The sequence below is a fragment of the Hyperolius riggenbachi genome, chromosome 12 (genome assembly GCF_040937935.1).
Source record: "Hyperolius riggenbachi isolate aHypRig1 chromosome 12, aHypRig1.pri, whole genome shotgun sequence".
NCBI classification, from domain to species: domain Eukaryota; kingdom Metazoa; phylum Chordata; class Amphibia; order Anura; family Hyperoliidae; genus Hyperolius; species Hyperolius riggenbachi.
In genome coordinates, this window is record NC_090657.1 from 217,404,542 (window position 1) to 217,424,960 (window position 20,419).

At 50.8% G+C, this 20,419-nt stretch overlaps 1 protein-coding gene across 2 annotated transcripts in view; it reads right to left on the reverse strand.

Moving 5' to 3' along the window:
* NTN1 (netrin 1) overlaps positions 1 to 20,419 on the reverse strand; it is a 431,580-nt gene that overhangs the window by 145,346 nt on the left and 265,815 nt on the right. For both annotated transcript variants that reach the window (XM_068263271.1, XM_068263272.1), the window contains one exon: positions 7,051 to 8,120. In XM_068263271.1, coding sequence (XP_068119372.1) covers positions 7,051 to 8,068 — 1,018 coding nt within the window. In that variant the 5' untranslated portion in view covers positions 8,069 to 8,120. The remainder of the gene's footprint in view (positions 1 to 7,050; positions 8,121 to 20,419) is intronic.

Sequence of the window (20,419 nt, forward strand, 5' to 3'; positions counted from 1 at the left end):
TGATCTTCCATTCCAAAGTTTTTATACCAAAAGTCCCAAATGTGCAGCTCGGTTCACAGAGAATGGAATGTATTTGAAATGATAACCGCTTTTCTCTATCTCTGCTATTGTTTTATTCACCGTAATTTTGATCAGTTTTTGGAATGTCTTTTAATCAAATACCTATAAACCAAATTATTTAAAGTCACCTTCACATTAACTTGTGTTATTTTATTCCTAAGCTGGCTAGAGTCAGACTAACTGCTCTTTAAAAGTATCAGTGACATAACTATGTTCACTGTAAAGTGCTGGAGGGAATGTCATTGCTATATAAATACATAATAATAAGGTAGGACATTAGACTAGGACTATGACAGTAATAGATTGTGAGCTCCTCTGGGGACAGTCAGTGACATGACTATGTACCCTGTAATGTGCTGCAGAAGATGTCAGTGCTACATAAATACATAATAATATGGGAGGACATTAGACTAGGACTATGGTAGGATTAGATGTGAGCTCCTCTGGGGACTGTCCCCAGAGGAGCTCACATCTAATCCTACCATAGTCCCAGTGACATGACCGTGTAATCTGTAAAGTGCTGCAGAAGATGTCAGTGCTACATAAATACATAATAATATGGGAGGACATTAGACTATGACTATGGTAGGATTAGATTGTGAGCTCCTCTGAGGACAGTCAGTGACATGACTATGTACTCTGTAATGTGCTGCAGAAGATGCCAGTGCTATATAAATACATAATAATATGGTAGGACATTAGACTAGGACTATGATAGGATTACAGGTGAAACTCGAAACATTTAAATATCGTGCAAAAGTCCATTTATTTCAGTAATTCAACTTAAAAGGTGAAACTAATATATGAAATAGGAAGCCTTTGCTGGTGTTTTGGATTCATTAGCTGATTAGAGTCAGACACTTTGAGCCGAGAATATGGAACATTTTCACAATATTCCAATGGTCTGAGATTTTAATTTGGGGTTCTCATAAGCTGTGAGCCATAATCATCAAAATTATAACAAATAAAGACTTGAAATACCTCACTTTGAATGTAATGAGTCTGTTTCACATATTAGTTTTACCTTACAAGTTGAATTACTTAAAAAAATACTTTTGCACAATATTTTAATTTGACAAATTTTACCTGTAGATTGTAAGTTCCTCTGAAGACAGTTAGTGACATGACTATGTATTCTGTAAAGTGCTGCAGGAGATGTCAGTGCTATATATATACATAATAATAATAATATGGTAGGACATTACTATGACTATGGCGGGATTAGAGTGTGCGCTCCTCTGAGGACAGTCAGTGACATGACTATGTACTCTGTAAAGTGCTGCAGGAGATGTCAGTGCCATATAAATACATAATAATAATATGGTAGGATATTGCACTATGACTATGGTAGGATTAGATTGTGAGCTCCTCTGAGGGCAGTCAGTGACATGGCTATGTAGTCTGTACAGAGCTGCAGGAGATGTCAGTGCTATATAAATACATAATAACATGGTAGGATATTGCACTATGACTATGGTAGGATTAGATTGTGAGCTCCTCTGAGGTCAGTTACATGACTATGTATTCTGTAAAGTGCTGCAGGAGATGTCAGTGCTATATAAATACATAATAATAATAATATGGTAGAACATTAGACTATGACTATGGCAGGGATTAGATTGGGAGCTCCTCAGAGGACAGTCAGTGACATGACTATGTACTCTGTAATGTGCTGCAGAAGATGTCAGTGCTATATAAATACATAATAATAATAATATGGTAGGACATTAGACTATGACTATGGCAGGGATTAGATTGGGAGCTCATCGGAGGACAGTCAGTGACATGACTATGGCCTCAATTCACAAAGCTTTATCAAACACTTTATCGAACGTTTGACAATTTAGCTCATGGGGAAAATCTAATTTTGAATTCCCTAAGGTGTTTTTAGATTTATCGAATGTTTTATCGATAAAACGTTCAATAAATCTATAACACTTTAGTGAATTCAAAATTAGATTTTACCCATGAGGTAAATTGTCAAACGTTTGATAAAGTGTTTGATAAATCTTAGTGAATTGAGGCCTAAGTATTCTGCAAAGTGCTGCAGAAGATGTCAGTGCTATATAATTATTGATTTATAAAGCGCCAACATATTTTGTGGCGCTGTACAAAGTAAGAAACACACATGGGGATACATAATAATACAGACAAATGCTGTACACCAATCAGGGGCGTAGCAATAGGGGTTGCAGAGGTTGCGACCGCATCGGGGCCCTTGGGCCAGAGGGGCCCCGAAGGGCCCTCCCTTAACTACAGTATTAGCTCTCTTAGTCCTGTGCTCATAATAATCACTTCTATAGATACTTTGAATAGTGGTAATCATTAGCAAACTGTTCCCCATCCCCTTCTTGCACCTCTGACACAGTAGTTGCATTGGCAGATTTTGGTGCGCCGTATCAATTGTTATGTATAGAGTGCTTGGGGGGCCCCATGTAAAACTTGCATCGGGGCCCACAGCTCCTTAGCTACGCCACTGACACCAATTTACAAAATACAGGATTGGTACTAAATACAAAATTGGTAATTACAGTGAGAAAAGTAACATGATGAATAAAATGTATAATGGATTCCAAGACACAAAAGGGTATCAATACATAATAATAATAATATGGTAGGACATGACACTATGACTGTGGTAGGATTAGATTGCGAGCTCTTCTGAGGACAGTCAGTGACATGACTATGTACTCTGTACAGTGCTGCAGGAATCTCTCATCAGAACATGGGAAATAAATGATTGATCGTAGTGAAATTTTTGAGCGTTTTGATTTGTTCCTGCATATAACTAATCTCCAGCTTCTCCTCCTCCCCTCTCCATAGGACAGGACATACTCCGCACCTGAGTGAACTGACTGTCATTGCCTGTCCACAGAATCTCAGCCAAACACATCAGGAATATCAGTTTTGGCCAGCTACAGACTGATATAGTAAAGGACATAACCATTGGAAACAAAGCAGGATGAATACTCGGGCTCTGACTGAAGTAAGGAATTCTCAACACTCTATTTTGTAGAAGATACAAAGGATATTAGCAAGCTTCATCACAACACGATGATAAGCATTAGCAATCCTCGGTTAAATTCTGAACCCCTTCTGGAAGGTGATTGACTGCTACCGGCGACTACAGATGGCAGATTTATCAAATCACATGATGGCATAACTACAACAGTTGCCCAGAGCAACCAAACAGGCTGGAAAATGAAACGGGGATACTGATTGGCTGCCCAGGGAAACTGCTCCACTTATCCTGCAGTTTCTGCCCACCTGTCATTATCAGCCGGTCTGTCCATCCCCCGCACTGTAAACTTTACTGACAAAGCAACAACCGTTCCACTACTGCTTGACGCAAGGAGCGCCAGGACTTTTACAACTATCTGATAGAATTATTGAAAAATCCAGACCTTTCTTGTGATCATTAAATTTGGATTGATTTTATGCAAAATGTCAATAATATGCCTGAAGAGGCCGAGAGTTTAATTTGGTGGATGTATAAAAAATGCTGCTAAAATGAATAAATAAAATAAACCAATACGCTTTATCCCCTTCAGCCTTTATCACTAACATCTTTTACCTGATTACAGGGCTACAAATAAACAGCTGGTATATGTAGCATTTAAAGCTCAAGATGCAATTAACTGAATTTACAGTATGTTATTATTATGTATTTATATAGCACTGACATCTTCTGCAGCACATTACAGAGTACATAGTCATGTCACTGACTGTCCCCAGAGGAGCTCACACTATAATCTTACCATAGTCATAGTCTAATGTCCTACCATAGTATCATTATGTATTTATATAGCACTGACATCTTCTGCAGCACTGTACATAGTCATGTCACTGGCTGTCCTCAGAGGAGCTCACAATCTAATCCTACTATAGTCATAGTCTAACGTCCTACCATATTATTATTATTATCTTATTTATATAGCACTGACATCTTCTGCAACAATCTAATCCCTTCCATAGTCAGTCTAATGTCCTTCCATATTATTAGTATGTATTTATATAGCACTGACATCTCCTGCAGCACTGGACAGAGTACATAGTCATGTCACTGACTGTCCTCAGAGGAGCTCACAGTGTAATCCTACCATAGTCATAGTCTAATGTCCTACCATATTATTATTATGTATTTATATAGCACTGACATCTTCTGCAGCACTTTACAGAGTACATAGTCATGTCACTGACTGTCCTCACAGGAGCTCACACTCTAATCCTACCATAGTCATAGTCTAATGTCCTACCATATTATTATTATGTATTTATATAGCACTGACATCTTCTGCAGCACTTTACAGAGTACATAGTCATGTCACTGACTGTCCTCAGAGGAGCTCACACTCTAATCCTACCATAGTCATAGTCTAATGTCCTACCGTATTATTATTATGTATTTGTAAAGTGCTGCAGAAGAGGTCAGTATAAATAGTACATAGCAATTTCACTGACTCTCCTCTGAGGTGCTCACAATCTAATCCCTTCCATAGTCAGTCTAATGTCGTACCATATTATTACTATGTATTTATATAGCACTGATATCTTCTACAGCACTGTACAGAGTATATAGCTGTGTCATTGACTGTCCTCAGAAGAGCTCACAATCTAATCCTACCACTGTCATAGCCTAATGTCCTACCATATTATTACTATGTATTTATATAGCACTGACATCTTCTGCAGCACTTTACAGAGTACATAGTCATGTCACTGACTGTCCTCAGAGGAGCTCACAATCTAATCCCTTCCATAGTAAAACTATGCGGCCAGTTTTTTTCTGTTTGTTTTTTTTGTGGGCAAACATATGCAGACAGTGCCCTGACCCCGATTTGTTGAACCTTAGGACCATAGTGCTGCAAGATGAGAGTATGATCCAATTAACCTGCGTTACATTCGCGTACAGCACTGGGAAAAACACCTACTGCCTGATTACTGCCTGACCCAGAGAATTTTATTTCCGAGGAAAAAAAATGATATAAAGTACGTAGAGGTGAGACTCTTCTGTTCTATCTGTTGGCTGGATTATGTTCCTGTATGGTGACATTACCTATTTTAACAGGTTGCGTCTAGTGTATTATTAAAGTAATTCAATCTACATATCCCCTCCAATGCCTGGTACACACCATACAACTTTCCCATCGGACAGACGGGCAATTTACTGTTGTTCGATAATTTCCAGCATGTCCAATCTGCTTGCGATTGAGAAAGGGATCACATTTATGAACTGACAGGGAATTTCCAGTTGATCTCATGAGAAAATGACATGGTATGTGCCAGGCCTATTGTCTGGCACACACCATGCAACTTCACATCGGATCTTGTGTCAAATCGATAACTTCTGACAGGGGTGATCTAACTTCCGATCATTTTACTGATGGATATTTTACAGACGTGATCGTAAAGAAATGCTCATAAAAACGATTGGAAATCAGATCGGACCTGTTATAAACGATTGATTCGACACAAGATCCGACGGGAAGTTGCATGGTGTGTACCAGGCATTAAAGGGTAATTCGATATTACAGATATACAATGTGCAGCAATGGGGTGAGTTAGCTATTGCGGTCTTTTCAGGAATATCCCCCCTGTACAATGCCATTCTACCAAACATCAGAGCTGGGCAGTCTAAAGCCGGCCACTAACTTTCAATCTCGGTTGTACAATTTTATCAACCTTATTTAGTTTGAGTTCCTACTTAAATGCCCTATTCAAAGAATCCTCAATCTGCAAGCCATTCTACCACACAGACATGGCAAGATTATACAATCAAAATTGTATGGTTATGGTGACCAAACATTAGTTTACCTGTATGATCGACCAATCGATTTGAATATTTTATTGGATTGAGGGAGAATTTATTATGGTCCATTCTGCTTGATCGATGGCAACTGGACGATATCTGGTCTGATCAGCTAATCGATTGGACAGAATGGAAAATATCAGTCGACCGTGAAGGAATTGGCTACGCATGATTTTGATTGACACAATCGATTTTTGGTGTCAGAGCACAAAGGCAAAACTTTGTTCAGCTCGATTAGTGATGAAGTATGGCATAGGATCTCGCTTGCAGTGTGTGGGCCACTAGTCAATCGACTTTTGATCAACCACAATGTAGTTGATTGCCCGATAGAGTTAATTGCTTAATCACTCGATGGAAAATCGTGTAATGTATTACTATCTTTAGTGTCCAGCTTAAGGTTGGCCACACGCCTTACAATTTGATTATACAACCTATGTAGTATAAATACCTATGTAAATATTTTAATCAATATGACAACCCTCAACACATTTATTTGGAAACTGCATCAATAAAATCAACTGATTGTATTAATGCAGTTTCCAAATTGTTTCCAAAATGTGGCTATACTAACATTAAGATGATCTGATGTACATCTTTTTGCATATGGTCATTGGATGGGTTAAACCACCAAAAAAACCAACATCTCTAATTCTAAGTGGCCAGCAGGGCATAGTCTCGTCTTTCTGGTAGCAAAATCTTCCAACTATTATCCCTGGATTTGCCATGGAGTCTCAGTTCTACCGCTGCATTCTTAACCTTACTAAACAGATGGAAAAAGCCCACTAGCTAGAGTAGGACCCCTTAGTGCTCTCCTCACTGCAGGGAAGTTGTAAAGATTTCAACCCTGGGTGCCCAGAGGGATACTAGGCATTGGCGACTGACCCATAGTTTGTAGGTTGTGCTTAAAAAAACCTGAATAGGCAGTTTCCAGCGGAGTTACCCCTTAAATACTATGCTCTTTGCCAGCTAAACAATCATATAGCCAGAAGGAACAGCACTAATTCCGATGAGTGGTTTAGTAGAAGCTACCATAGACAAACATCCTTTTGGGTTACTTTGTTCCATGAAATTCCACCACACAAGACAGACAACGGTTAGGGTGCACCCAGATACAAACTATCCCTGGTCATCTCTTCCCAGCATCCCCGTAACCATGTGAACTGAAACAAGCTTCTACTCACCCACGCATTCGTTGGCTTCCCTGGCAGTCGCCCTCTGCCAAGGTCTGTCGTAGTGGAAAGGTTTGCAGCGGTCACATTCTGGTCCTGCGGTATTGTGCTTGCAGTCGCACACAAGGTTGTCGTCCCGGTCCTTGACGCACCTTGATGCATGCCCATTGCATTTACAACGACCTCCCACCTGGAGGTCAGAGACAGCATAGAAATACGAGTCTCTGGCCAGCTCAGAGTCATCTTCGTTCTCATCACCAAAAGTGTGAAGGCGGCTAAAGACCACCTTAATGTCCGTGGCGGTTACCCAGTCTTGCAGTACCGGGGAGTTGTCAAAGTCATGAGCCGAGGGGCGTCCGTCCAAAGTGCTGAAAGCAATGAGGCCACCAGACAGAGGGTGCATGTCCGTGTGAGAGTCCGTACAGATGGCCTCCTGCTCGTTCTGCTTTGTGATGATCGCCTTGTTCGGTTTGTTGTACATCTTTCTGCACTGGGTCGAGTAGAACTGGAACGGTACCCACGACTTTCCGTAGTCCATTGACTTGAAGATGGCCATGGACTCCGGACGGGGAGAACAGAACTGCAAACTCACATAGGTCACCTCAAACTTCTTCCCCAGGGACAACGTGAGGGTGACATTCTGAGGGTACTGAATGTAGTTCTCCGATTGCCAACAGGTCAAGTTGTGAGGGTTGTTGAGATCTGTTAAGAAGGACGGTGGGTGAGCCTTTTTGGGGTCTGAAGCATTACAGAAGTGACAGTTCTTAAACTTTTCTTCGCCCTTCTCTGTCACCACACAGTACCTCGAAGGGTTTTTTCCACAAGAGCTGGACACCTTGACCTCTTTCCCGAAAGCTGAATTCACAAAGTCCGGGATACACCTCCGGGGATTACCGTTCTCGTCGTAGCAAGGGTCAGGCTGAGACGACTGGATGGAGAACATGTTCATCCCATAGCCTCCTCTGCCTTCTTGAGCCGTACAAGACAAGGAAACCAGAACAAACAGCGCAAAGTGCCCTCTCAGCATCATCGTGGATCCAGCTTAACCCTGCCTCGACCACAGATCTCCCCACGGGCTGCTCCTAGCAAAAAACGGAGAGAGGGAAAACCAAATTAGACACAGGAGTGGGAAAAAATGAAATAAAATATTTTAGTCACCTAGGAGTTACTAAAACAGATGGCAAAAATAGCTGAAAACAGACTAGCAACCAAAATTAAACAGAGATGACATCACTTTTTTTTGCTTTTGCAGAAGGGTTCCAAAAGGAGAGCGAGAGAGAAATGAAGTTACGATTTTCAAAAGCATCGTGTCCAACTTGTGAGGTTTGATCTGCACAAGCGAGGGGGATAAAAAACAAGCCTAAAAGACAATCGTAAAGGTATATTCCAAAAATAATGTAAAACACAAAAAATCAGAACTTCTGAGCAGGGAGAGATGATGGAGAGGTTAACAGGTTCTAAACGAGAGGGAATTCTCACCTAAAGAGCAGAAGGGGGAGAAAAAAAAAGTATTACACAGTTGAAAGTAATTTAAGAGAAAAAAAAATGCTCTACCTGAGGAAGGAATTAAAGAACTGCAGGGGGGAAAAAAGTCAAAAGAGTTTTGGAGAAAATAAAATAAAGTTGAGAGAAACTTTTGTTGGCAAATTAGTGGCAGTGGTGCCTGGGGGAGCTGGTGTGAAGACTGTACAGAGGAGTCATCTGCAGGATGATCTCTCCCATCCCTCCTGTGAACATGAGCCAGTTGGTTGGTGGACTGTCTTCTCCTGTCTGACTATAGAAAGTGAATGACGCTCTCAGGCTGTGCTTTGCTTGAGGTCATCTCAAGGAGTGACACTGCATTAGGGGGAATTACAACGACACCCACTGGCTGAAAAACCACATTGGGCAGGAGAGAGTTGCGAGGCAGCTGATTCACATGCAGGAGAAGAAGGGGAGGAGAGGTGGAAGGGTGGGTTGTGTGTGTGTGTGTGTGTGGGGGGGGGGGGGGGGGGAGTGAAGAAGAGGAGCTTGCACTAACCCAGGGAAAGTGTAGACACTAAGGGGAGAGGCACTTTACAGATAAGGTGAGATGCACAGCTGTGAAGAGGACTGGGGACAGTGCAGGGAATGCAGGCTGGGGACAGTGCAGGGAGAGCAGGAGGGGGCTACAGCTGTGCAGAGTCTGAGGATGAAGAAAGTGCAGGGAATGCAGGCTGTGGGGGCTGCAAATGTGCAGAGCCTTAGGATGGGGACAGTGCAGGGAGGGGAGGGGGCTACAGCTGTTAAGAGCCTGAGGATGGGGACAGTGCAGGAAGGGCTGGAGAGGGTCACAGCTGTGCTGAGCCTTAGGATGGGGACAGTGCAGGGAGGGCAGGAAGGGGCTACAGCTGTGCAGAGTCTGAGGATGGGGACAGTGCAGGGAGGGCAGGCTGGGGGCCACAGATGTGCAGAGCCTGAGGATGGGGACAGTGCAGGGAGGGCAGGAGGGGGCCACAGCTGTGCAGAGCCTGAGGATGGGGACAGTGTGGGGAGGGCAGGAGGGGGCCACAGATGTGCAGAGCCTGAGGATGGGAACAGTGCGGAAAGGGCAGGAGGGGGCCACAGCTGTGCAGAGCCTGAGGATGGGGACAGTGCAGGGAGGGCAGGCTGGGGGCCACAGATGTGCAGAGCCTGAGGATGGGGATAGTGCAGGGAGGGCAGGAGGGGGTCACAGCTGTGCAGAGCCTGAGGATGGGGACAGTGTGGGGAGGGCAGGAGGGGGCCACAGATGTGCAGAGCCTGAGGATGGGAACAGTGCGGAAAGGGCAGGAGGGGGCCACAGCTGTGCAGAGCCTGAGGATGGGGACAGTGCAGGGAGGGCAGGAGGGGGCCACAGCTGTGCAGAGCCTGAGGATGGGAACAGTGCGGAAAGGGCAGGAGGGGGCCACAGCTGTGCAGAGCCTGAGGATGGGAACAGTGCGGAAAGGGCAGGAGGGGGCCACAGCTGTGCAGAGCCTGAGGATGGGGATAGTGCAGGGAGGGCAGGAGGGGGCCACAGATGTGCAGAGCCTGAGGATGGGGATAGTGCAGGGGAGGACAGGAGGGGGCCACAGCTGTGCAGAGCCTTAGGATGGGGACAGTGCAGGGAGGGCAGGAGGGGGCCACAGATGTGCAGAGCCTGAGGATGGGGATAGTGCAGGGGAGGACAGGAGGGGGCCACAGCTGTGCAGAGCCTGAGGATGGGGACAGTGCAGGGAGGGCAGGAGGGGGCCACAGATGTGCAGGACCTTAGGATGGGGACAGTGCGGGAAGGGCAGGCTGGGGGACACATATGTGCAGAGCCTGAGGATGGGGATAGTGTGGGGAGGGCAGGAGGGGGTCACAGCTGTGCAGATCCTGAGGATGGGGATAGTGCAGGGGCGGGGGGGGGGGGGGGGATAAAGCTTTGCAGAACCTGATGATGGGGACAGTGCAGGGAGGGCAGGAGGGGGCCACAGATGTGCAGGACCTTAGGATGGGGGACAGTGCGGGAAGGGCAGGAGGGGGCCACAGCTGTGCAGAGCCTGAGGATGGGGACAGTGCAGGGAGGGCAGGCTGGGGGCCACAGATGTGCAGAGCCTGAGGATGGGGATAGTGCAGGGGCGGGGGGGGGAATAAAGCTTTGCAGAACCTGATGATGGGGACAGTGCAGGAAATGCAGGATGAGGATAGTGCAGTGTGGGCTGACAGCTACAGTTGTGCAGAGCCTAAGGATGGGGACAATGCAGAGAGGGGGACAGTGCAGGGAGGCTGGTCAGGGCAGTGTGAGGGAGGCTGCAGAGATGGGAGGCAGCAGGGATGGGAGGCAGGTCAGAACTGTGTGAGGGAGGCTGCAGGGATGGGGGGCTGGCCAGGGTAGTGTGAGGGAGGCTGCAGGGATGGGAGGCTGGTCAGGGCTGTGTGAGGGAGGCTGCAGGGATGGGGGGCTGCTCAGGGCAGTGTGAGGGAGGCTACAGGGATTAGAGGCTGATCAGGACTGTGTGAGGGAGGCTGCAGGGATGGGAGGCTGGTCAGGGCTGTGTGAGGGATGCTGCAGGGATGAGAGGCTGGTCAGGGGTGTATGAGGGAGGCTGCAGGGATGGGAGGCTGGTCAGGGGTGTATGAGGGAGGCTGCAGGGATAGGAGGCTGGTCAGGGCTGTGTGAGGGAGGCTGGTGAAGATAGTGTGAGGAAGGCAACAGGCATGGGCAGCTTTGCAGGGCTGTGTGAGGGAGGCTGGTCAGGGCAGTGTGAAGGAGGCTGCAGGGATGGGAGGCTGGTCAGGATAGTGTGAGGGAGGCTGCAGGGATGGGAGGCTGGTCGGGGCAGTGTGAGGGTGGCTGCAGGGATGGGAGGCTGATCAGGGCTGTGTGAGGGAGGCTGATCAGGATAGTGTGAGGGAGGCTGCAGGGATGGGAGGCTGGTCAGGATAGTGTGAGGGAGGCTACAGGGATGGGAGGCTGGTCGGGGCAGTGTGAGGGTGGCTGCAGGGGATGGGAGGCTGATCAGGGCAGTGTGAGGGAGGCTGCAGGGATGGGAGGCTGGTCAGGGCAGTGTGAGGGTGGCTGCATGGATGGGAAGCTAGTCAGGGTAGAGTTAGGGAGGATGGTCAGGGATGGGAGGCTGGTCAGGGCTGTGTGAGGGAGGCTGGTCAGGGATGGAAGGCTGGTCAAGACAGTGTGAGGAAGGCAACAGGCATGGGCAGCTTTTCAGGGCAGTGTGAGGGAGGCTGCAGGGATGGGAGGCTGGTCGGGGCAGTGTGAGGGTGGCTGCAGGGATGGGAGGCTGATCAGGGCAGTGTGAGGGAGGCTACAGGGATGGGAGGCTGGCCAGGGCAGTGTGAGGGAGGCTGCAGGGATGGGAGGCTGGCCAGGGCAGTGTGAGGGAGGCTGGTCAGGGCAGTGTGAGGGAGGCTGCAGGGATGGGAGGCTGGTCGGGGCAGTGTGAGGGTGGCTGCAGGGATGGGAGGCTGATCAGGGCAGTGTGAGGGAGGCTGGCCAGGGCAGTGTGAGGGAGGCTGTAGAGATGGGAGGCTGGTCAGGGCAGTATGAGGGAGGCTGCAGGGATTAGAAGCTTGGAAGGACTGTGGTGGTAGGCTAGTCAGGGCAGTGTCAGATAGGTTGCAATGATGGGAGGCTAGAGGGAAGCCCAGTGGCTGCTAAGCTGGAGTGGTCCTGCTGACCTTGAACCATAGGGGGCAGTGTCGGTCAGGAGAAGACACATTTTTTTTCTGCTACTAGATCTACCAAATAAAGTTGCAGCCAACACCCAAAAAAATTAATTATTTCTCAGTTTTGTGCCATTATATTTTTAAAATAAAACAGACTACTGTAGATTAAACTCACACATTTTATTTGCCCACTTGTCCCAGTTATTAGGTTTAAAATACAACCCTAGTACAATGTCTAGCAACAATATTTTATTTGTAAATAAAGGCGCATTTGTTTCGTTCATCACTAATTACAAGCCCTTATTTGCAAAAATAACAGCAATATACCCTCATGACATACATGATAAAAAGTTGAGTCCCTAAGATAACTATTTATGTATTGTTTTTCAAATGTCACTTTGGGGGGGGGGGGGGGGGTAACTCCAGGAGGGGAGGTAAGGGGTTAAATTATGGGGTATTTTATGTATTTTTTATTAAATGTAATATATGTAGGGTGTATTTGACCACTAGATGTCCCCCCACTTTGTCTTCCTGTGTGTACTGTTCGTACTTACAGTTAGTAATGTGTGTATGTTTTTACTTTCACTTTGTCAATGACCACGGCATCTCATTGATGCCGGTGGTCATTGATAACAACCAATCAATGGTTTATTGAATAAACCAACCAATGAAACAACTCCTCTTTCCAATGATAAATCGCCACCCTACGCCTTTTAGTTTTCGATATTTTCGCGATCGAAATTGCCACGGCCGTGATTTCGATCATGAAAATAGAGAAAACTAAAAGACGTAGGGCGACGATTTAGGTGTCGCCAGAAAGAGGAGAAAGAGAACTTTAAAATGATATCCATCTTTCCATAGTTACTTGTATTACACAGGGCGACTTTTTCCTAAAGTCAGCAGCTCCATTCTGCTGAAAAAGTCGCCCTGTGTAATACAATGTAACTATGGAAAGATGGATATCATTTTAAAGCTCTCTTTCTCCTCTTTCTGGCGACACCTAAATCGTCGCCCTACGTCTTTTAGCTTTCTCTATTTTCATGATCGAAATAGCGGCCGCGGCAATTTTAATCGCGAAAATAGCGAAAACTAAAAGGCGTAGGGTGGCGATTTATCATTGGAAAGAGGAGAAAGAGAGCTTTAAAATGATATGCATCTTCCCATAGTTTCTGCACTGCTCGGAGTCCCTTTAAGGGACCACTATTGAGAAAAATTGTATAATGTAAAATGCATATAAGGTATACATTTGTACTACAGTAAAATGCACTACAAGTCAAAGAAACGTAGGAAAATAGTAATTTATAGTGCATTTTACTCTGGCACAAATGTAAGTCTTATGCCTGGTAAACACCATGCAATTTCCCATCAGATTGATGGGTCGTAGTGATTATTTCCAACAGGTATGAACTGATTTACAATCATTTTTCTGATCAATTTTGTATAGAAGTGAACAAAAATCGAGTAGGAAAACGACTAGAAATCAGATCAGACCTTTCGGAAATATTCAATTTGCTCTATCTGACAGGAAATTGCATGGTGTGCACCAGGCATTATATGACTGTATTGTACATTTTACACATTTTCACAATGGTGGTCCTTTAAGTCACGCACGCACGCACGCACACTTCATTGCCTGGTAGGTCACGGCTTGGGAACAATTATGAAACCAGTGACATCTGGGTAGGCTGGGAGCTGACTGGTTGCTATGGACGAAGTCCCCTGCGTTTGGCCGCAGTGACATCTGGGCAGGCTGGGAGCTGATTGGTTGCTATGGACGAAGTCCCCTGCGTTTGGCTGCAGTGACATCTGGGCAGGCTGGGAGCTGATTGGTTGCTATTGACGACGTCCCCTGCGTTTGGCCGCAGTGATATCTGGGCTGGCAGGGGAGCCGACTGTTTGCTATGGACGAAGTCCCCTGCGTTTGGCTGCAGTGACATCTGGGTAGGCTGGGAGCTGACTGGTTGCTATGGACGACGTCCTCAGCGTTTGGCCGCAGTGATATCTGGGCAGGCTGGGAGCTGATTGGGTGCTATGGACGACGTCCCCTGCGTTTGGCTGCAGTGACATCTGGGCAGGCTGGGAGCTGATTGGGTGCTATGGACGACGTCCCCTGCGTTTGGCTGCAGTGACATCTGGGTAGGCTGGGAGCTGACTGGTTGCTATGGACGACGTCCTCAGCGTTTGGCCGCAGTGATATCTGGGCAGGCAGGGGAGCCGATTGGGTGCTATGGACGACGTCCCCAGCGTTTGGCCGCAGTGATATCTGGGCAGGCTGGGAGCTGATTGGGTGCTATGGACGACGTCCCCTGCGTTTGGCTGCAGTGACATCTGTGCAGGCAGGGGAGCAGACTGGTTGCTATGGACGACGTCACCTGCGTTTGGCCGTAGTGATATCTGGGCAGGCTGGGAGCTGACTGGTTGCTATGGACGACGTCCTCAGCGTTTGGCCGCAGTGATATCTGGGCAGGCAGGGGAGCCGATTGGGTGCTATGGATGACGTCCCCTGCGTTTGGCCGCAGTGATATCTGGGCAGGCTGGGAGCTGATTGGTTGCTATGGACGACGTCCCCAGCGTTTGGCCGCAGTGATATCTGGGCAGGCTGGGAGCTGACTGTTTGCTATGGACGACGTCCCCTGCGTTTGGCTGCAGTGACATCTGGGCAGGCAGGGGAGCCGATTGGGTGCTATGGACGACGTCCCCAGCGTTTGGCCGCAGTGATATCTGGGCAGGCAGGGGAGCCGATTGGGTGCTATGGACGACGTCCCCTGCGTTTGGCGGCAGTGATATCTGGGCAGGCAGGGGAGCCGATTGGGTGCTATGGACGACGTCCCCTGCGTTTGGCCGTAGTGATATCTGGGCAGGCTGGGAGCTGATTGGTTGCTATGGACGACGTCCCCAGCGTTTGGCCGCAGTGATATCTGGGCAGGCAGGGGAGCCGACTGGGTGCTATGGACGACGTCCTCAGCGTTTGGCGGCAGTGATATCTGGGCAGGCAGGGGAGCCGATTGGGTGCTATGGACGACGTCCCCTGCGTTTGGCCGCAGTGATATCTGGGCAGGCAGGGAAGCCGACTGGGTGCTATGGACGACGTCCCCTGCGTTTGGCCGCAGTGATATCTGGGTAGGCTGGGAGCTGATTGGTTGCTATGGACGACGTCCCCTGCGTTTGGCCGCAGTGATATCTGGGCAGGCAGGGAAGCCGACTGGGTGCTATGGACGACGTCCCCTGCGTTTGGCGGCAGTGATATCTGGGCAGGCAGGGGAGCCGATTGGGTGCTATGGACGACGTCCCCTGCGTTTGGCGGCAGTGATATCTGGGCAGGCAGGGGAGCCGACTGGTTGCTATGGACGACGTCCCCAGCGTTTGGCAGCAGTGATATCTGGGCAGGCAGGGGAGCCGACTGGTTGCTATGGACGACGTCCCCTGCGTTTGGCGGCAGTGATATCTGGGCAGGCAGGGGAGCCGATTGGGTGCTATGGACGACGTCCCCTGCGTTTGGCCGCAGTGACATCTGGGCAGGCAGGGGAGCCGATTGGGTGCTATGGACGACGTCCCCTGCGTTTGGCTGCAGTGACATCTGGGCAGGCTGGGAGCCGATTGGTTGCTATGGACGACGTCCCCTGCGTTTGGCAGCAGTGATATCTGGGCTGGCAGGGGAGCTGACTGGTTGCTATGGACGACGTCCTCAGCGTTTGGCCGCAGTGATATCTGGGCAGGCAGGGGAGCCGATTGGTTGCTATGGACGACGTCCCCTGCGTTTGGCCGCAGTGATATCTGGGTAGGCTGGGAGCTGATTGGTTGCTATGGACGACGTCCCCTGCGTTTGGCTGCAGTGACATCTGGGCAGGCTGGGAGCTGATTGGTTGCTATGGACGACGTCCCCAGCGTTTGGCCGCAGTGATATCTGGGCAGGCTGGGAGCTGACTGGGTGCTATGGACGACGTCCCCTGCGTTTGGCGGCAGTGATATCTGGGCAGGCAGGGGAGCCGATTGGGTGCTATGGACGACGTCCCCTGTGTTTGGCCGCAGTGATATCTGGGCAGGCTGGGAGCTGACTGGTTGCTATGGACGACGTCCCCTGCGTTTGGCGGCAGTGATATCTGGGCAGGCTGGGAGCTGATTGGGTGCTATGGACGACGTCCCCAGCGTTTGGCCGCAGTGATATCTGGGCAGGCAGGGGAGCCGATTGGGTGCTATGGACGACGTCCCCTGCGTTTGGCCGCAGTGACATCTGGGCAGGCAGGGGAGCCGATTGGGTGCTATGGACGACGTCCCCTGCGTTTGGCTGCAGTGACATCTGGGCAGGCAGGGGAGCCGATTGGGTGCTATGGACGACGTCCCCTGCGTTTGGCTGCAGTGACATCTGGGCAGGCTGGGAGCTGACTGGTTGCTATGGACGACGTCCCCTGCGTTTGGCAGCAGTGATATCTGGGCTGGCAGGGGAGCTGACTGGTTGCTATGGACGACGTCCTCAGCGTTTGGCCGCAGTGATATCTGGGCAGGCAGGGGAGCCGACTGGGTGCTATGGACGACGTCCCCTGCGTTTGGCGGCAGTGATATCTGGGCAGGCAGGGGAGCCGATTGGGTGCTATGGACGACGTCCCCTGCGTTTGGCCGCAGTGATATCTGGGCAGGCAGGGAGCCGACTGGGTGCTATGGACGACGTCCCCTGCGTTTGGCCGCAGTGATATCTGGGCAGGCAGGGGAGCCGATTGGTTGCTATGGACGACGTCCCCTGCGTTTGGCCGCAGTGATATCTGGGTAGGCTGGGAGCTGATTGGTTGCTATGGACGACGTCCCCTGCGTTTGGCTGCAGTGACATCTGGGCAGGCTGGGAGCTGATTGGTTGCTATGGACGACGTCCCCAGCGTTTGGCCGCAGTGATATCTGGGCAGGCTGGGAGCTGACTGGGTGCTATGGACGACGTCCCCTGCGTTTGGCGGCAGTGATATCTGGGCAGGCAGGGGAGCCGATTGGGTGCTATGGACGACGTCCCCTGTGTTTGGCCGCAGTGATATCTGGGCAGGCTGGGAGCTGACTGGTTGCTATGGACGACGTCCCCTGCGTTTGGCGGCAGTGATATCTGGGCAGGCTGGGAGCTGATTGGGTGCTATGGACGACGTCCCCAGCGTTTGGCCGCAGTGATATCTGGGCAGGCAGGGGAGCCGATTGGGTGCTATGGACGATGTCCCCAGCGTTTGGCGGCAGTGATATCTGGGCAGGCAGGGGAGCCGATTGGGTGCTATGGACGACGTCCCCTGCGTTTGGCTGCAGTGACATCTGGGCAGGCTGGGAGCTGACTGGGTGCTATGGACGACGTCCCCTGCGTTTGGCGGCAGTGATATCTGGGCAGGCAGGGGAGCCGATTGGGTGCTATGGACGACGTCCCCTGCGTTTGGCTGCAGTGACATCTGGGCAGGCTGGGAGCTGACTGGTTGCTATGGACGACGTCCCCTGCGTTTGGCGGCAGTGATATCTGGGCAGGCAGGGGAGCCGATTGGGTGCTATGGACGACGTCCCCTGCGTTTGGCCGCAGTGATATCTGGGCAGGCTGGGAGCCGATTGGGTGCTATGGACGACGTCCCCTGCGTTTGGCCGCAGTGACATCTGGACAGGCAGGGAGCCGACTGGGTGCTATGGACGACGTCCCCTGCGTTTGGCTGCAGTGACATCTGGGCAGGCAGGGAGCCGACTGGTTGCTATGGACGACGTCCCCTGCGTTTGGCCGCAGTGATATCTGGGCAGGCAGGGGAGCCGACTGGGTGCTATGGATGACGTCCCCAGCGTTTGGCCGCAGTGATATCTGGGCAGGCAGGGGAGCCGACTGGGTGCTATGGACGACGTCCCCAGCGTTTGGCCGCAGTGATATCTGGGCAGGCAGGGGAGCCGACTGGGTGCTATGGACGACGTCCCCTGCGTTTGGCCGTAGTGATATCTGGGCAGGCTGGGAGCTGATTGGTTGCTATGGACGACGTCCTCAGCGTTTGGCCGCAGTGATATCTGGGCAGGCAGGGGAGCCGATTGGGTGCTATGGACGACGTCCCCTGCGTTTGGCCGTAGTGATATCTGGGCAGGCTGGGAGCTGATTGGTTGCTATGGACGACGTCCCCTGCGTTTGGCCGTAGTGATATCTGGGCAGGCTGGGAGCTGATTGGTTGCTATGGACGACGTCCCCAGCGTTTGGCGGCAGTGATATCTGGGCAGGCAGGGGATCCGACTGGGTGCTATGGACGACGTCCCCTGCGTTTGGCCGCAGTGATATCTGGGCAGGCAGGGAAGCCGACTGGGTGCTATGGACGACGTCCCCTGCGTTTGGCCGCAGTGATATCTGGGCAGGCAGGGAAGCCGACTGGGTGCTATGGACGACGTCCTCAGCGTTTGGCTGCAGTGATATCTGGGCAGGCAGGGGAGCCGACTGGGTGCTATGGACGACGTCCCCTGCATTTGGCTGCAGTGATATCTGGGCAGGCAGGGGAGCCGACTGGGTGCTATGGACGACGTCCCCTGCATTTGGCTGCAGTGATATCTGGGCAGGCAGGGGAGCCGATTGGGTGCTATGGACGACGTCCCCTGCATTTGGCTGCAGTGATATCTGGGCAGGCAGGGGAGCCGATTGGGTGCTATGGACGACGTCCCCTGCGTTTGGCCGTAGTGATATCTGGGCAGGCTGGGAGCTGATTGGTTGCTATGGACGACGTCCCCTGTGTTTGGCCGCAGTGATATCTGGGCAGGCAGGGAGCCGACTGGGTGCTATGGACGACGTCCCCTGCGTTTGGCCGCAGTGATATCTGGGCAGGCAGGGAAGCCGACTGGGTGCTATGGACGACGTCCCCTGCATTTGGCTGCAGTGATATCTGGGCAGGCAGGGGAGCCGATTGGGTGCTATGGACGACGTCCCCTGCATTTGGCTGCAGTGATATCTGGGCAGGCAGGGGAGCCGATTGGGTGCTATGGACGACGTCCCCTGCGTTTGGCCGTAGTGATATCTGGGCAGGCTGGGAGCTGATTGGTTGCTATGGACGACGTCCCCTGTGTTTGGCTGCAGTGATATCTGGGCAGGCAGGGGAGCCGACTGGTTGCTATGGACGACGTCCCCTGCGTTTGGCAGCAGTGATATCTGGGCAGGCTGGGAGCTGACTGGTTGCTATGGACGACGTCCCCTGCGTTTGGCCGCAGTGATATCTGGGCAGGCAGGGAAGCCGACTGGGTGCTATGGACGACGTCCCCTGCGTTTGGCGGCAGTGATATCTGGGCAGGCAGGGGAGCCGATTGGGTGCTATGGACGACGTCCCCTGCGTTTGGCCGTAGTGATATCTGGGCAGGCTGGGAGCTGATTGGTTGCTATGGACGACGTCCCCTGCGTTTGGCCGTAGTGATATCTGGGCAGGCTGGGAGCTGATTGGTTGCTATGGACGACGTCCCCAGCGTTTGGCCGCAGTGATATCTGGGCAGGCAGGGGAGCCGATTGGTTGCTATGGACGACGTCCTCAGCGTTTGGCCGCAGTGATATCTGGGCAGGCAGGGGAGCCGATTGGGTGCTATGGACGACGTCCCCAGCGTTTGGCCGCAGTGATATCTGGGCAGGCAGGGGAGCCGATTGGTTGCTATGGACGACGTCCTCAGCGTTTGGCCGCAGTGATATCTGGGCAGGCAGGGGAGCCGATTGGGTGCTATGGACGACGTCCCCTGCGTTTGGCTGCAGTGACATCTGGGCAGGCTGGGAGCTGATTGGTTGCTATGGACGACGTCCCCTGTAGTTTGGCCGCTGTGATATCTGGGCAGGCAGGGGAGCCGACTGGTTGCTATGGACGACGTCCCCTGCGTTTGGCCGCAGTGATATCTGGGCAGGCGGGGGAGACGACTGGGTGCTATGGACGACGTCCCCTGCGTTTGGCCGCAGTGATATCTGGGCAGGCAGGGAAGCCGACTGGGTGCTATGGACGACGTCCTCAGCGTTTGGCTGCAGTGACATCTGGGCAGGCTGGGAGCTGATTGGTTGCTATGGACGATGTCCCCTGTGTTTGGCCACAGTGATATCTGGGCAGGCTGGGAGCTGATTGGTTGCTATGGACGACGTCCCCTGCGTTTGGCCGCAGTGATATCTGGGCAGGGGAGCCAACTGGGTGCTATGGACGACGTCCCTAGCGTTTTCCTGCAGTGCATCAATGTTTGTTCCGCTCTCAGCTGTTTGTTCTCTCTACTTTTTCCACCTGGGGGAAATGCAAGATGCAAA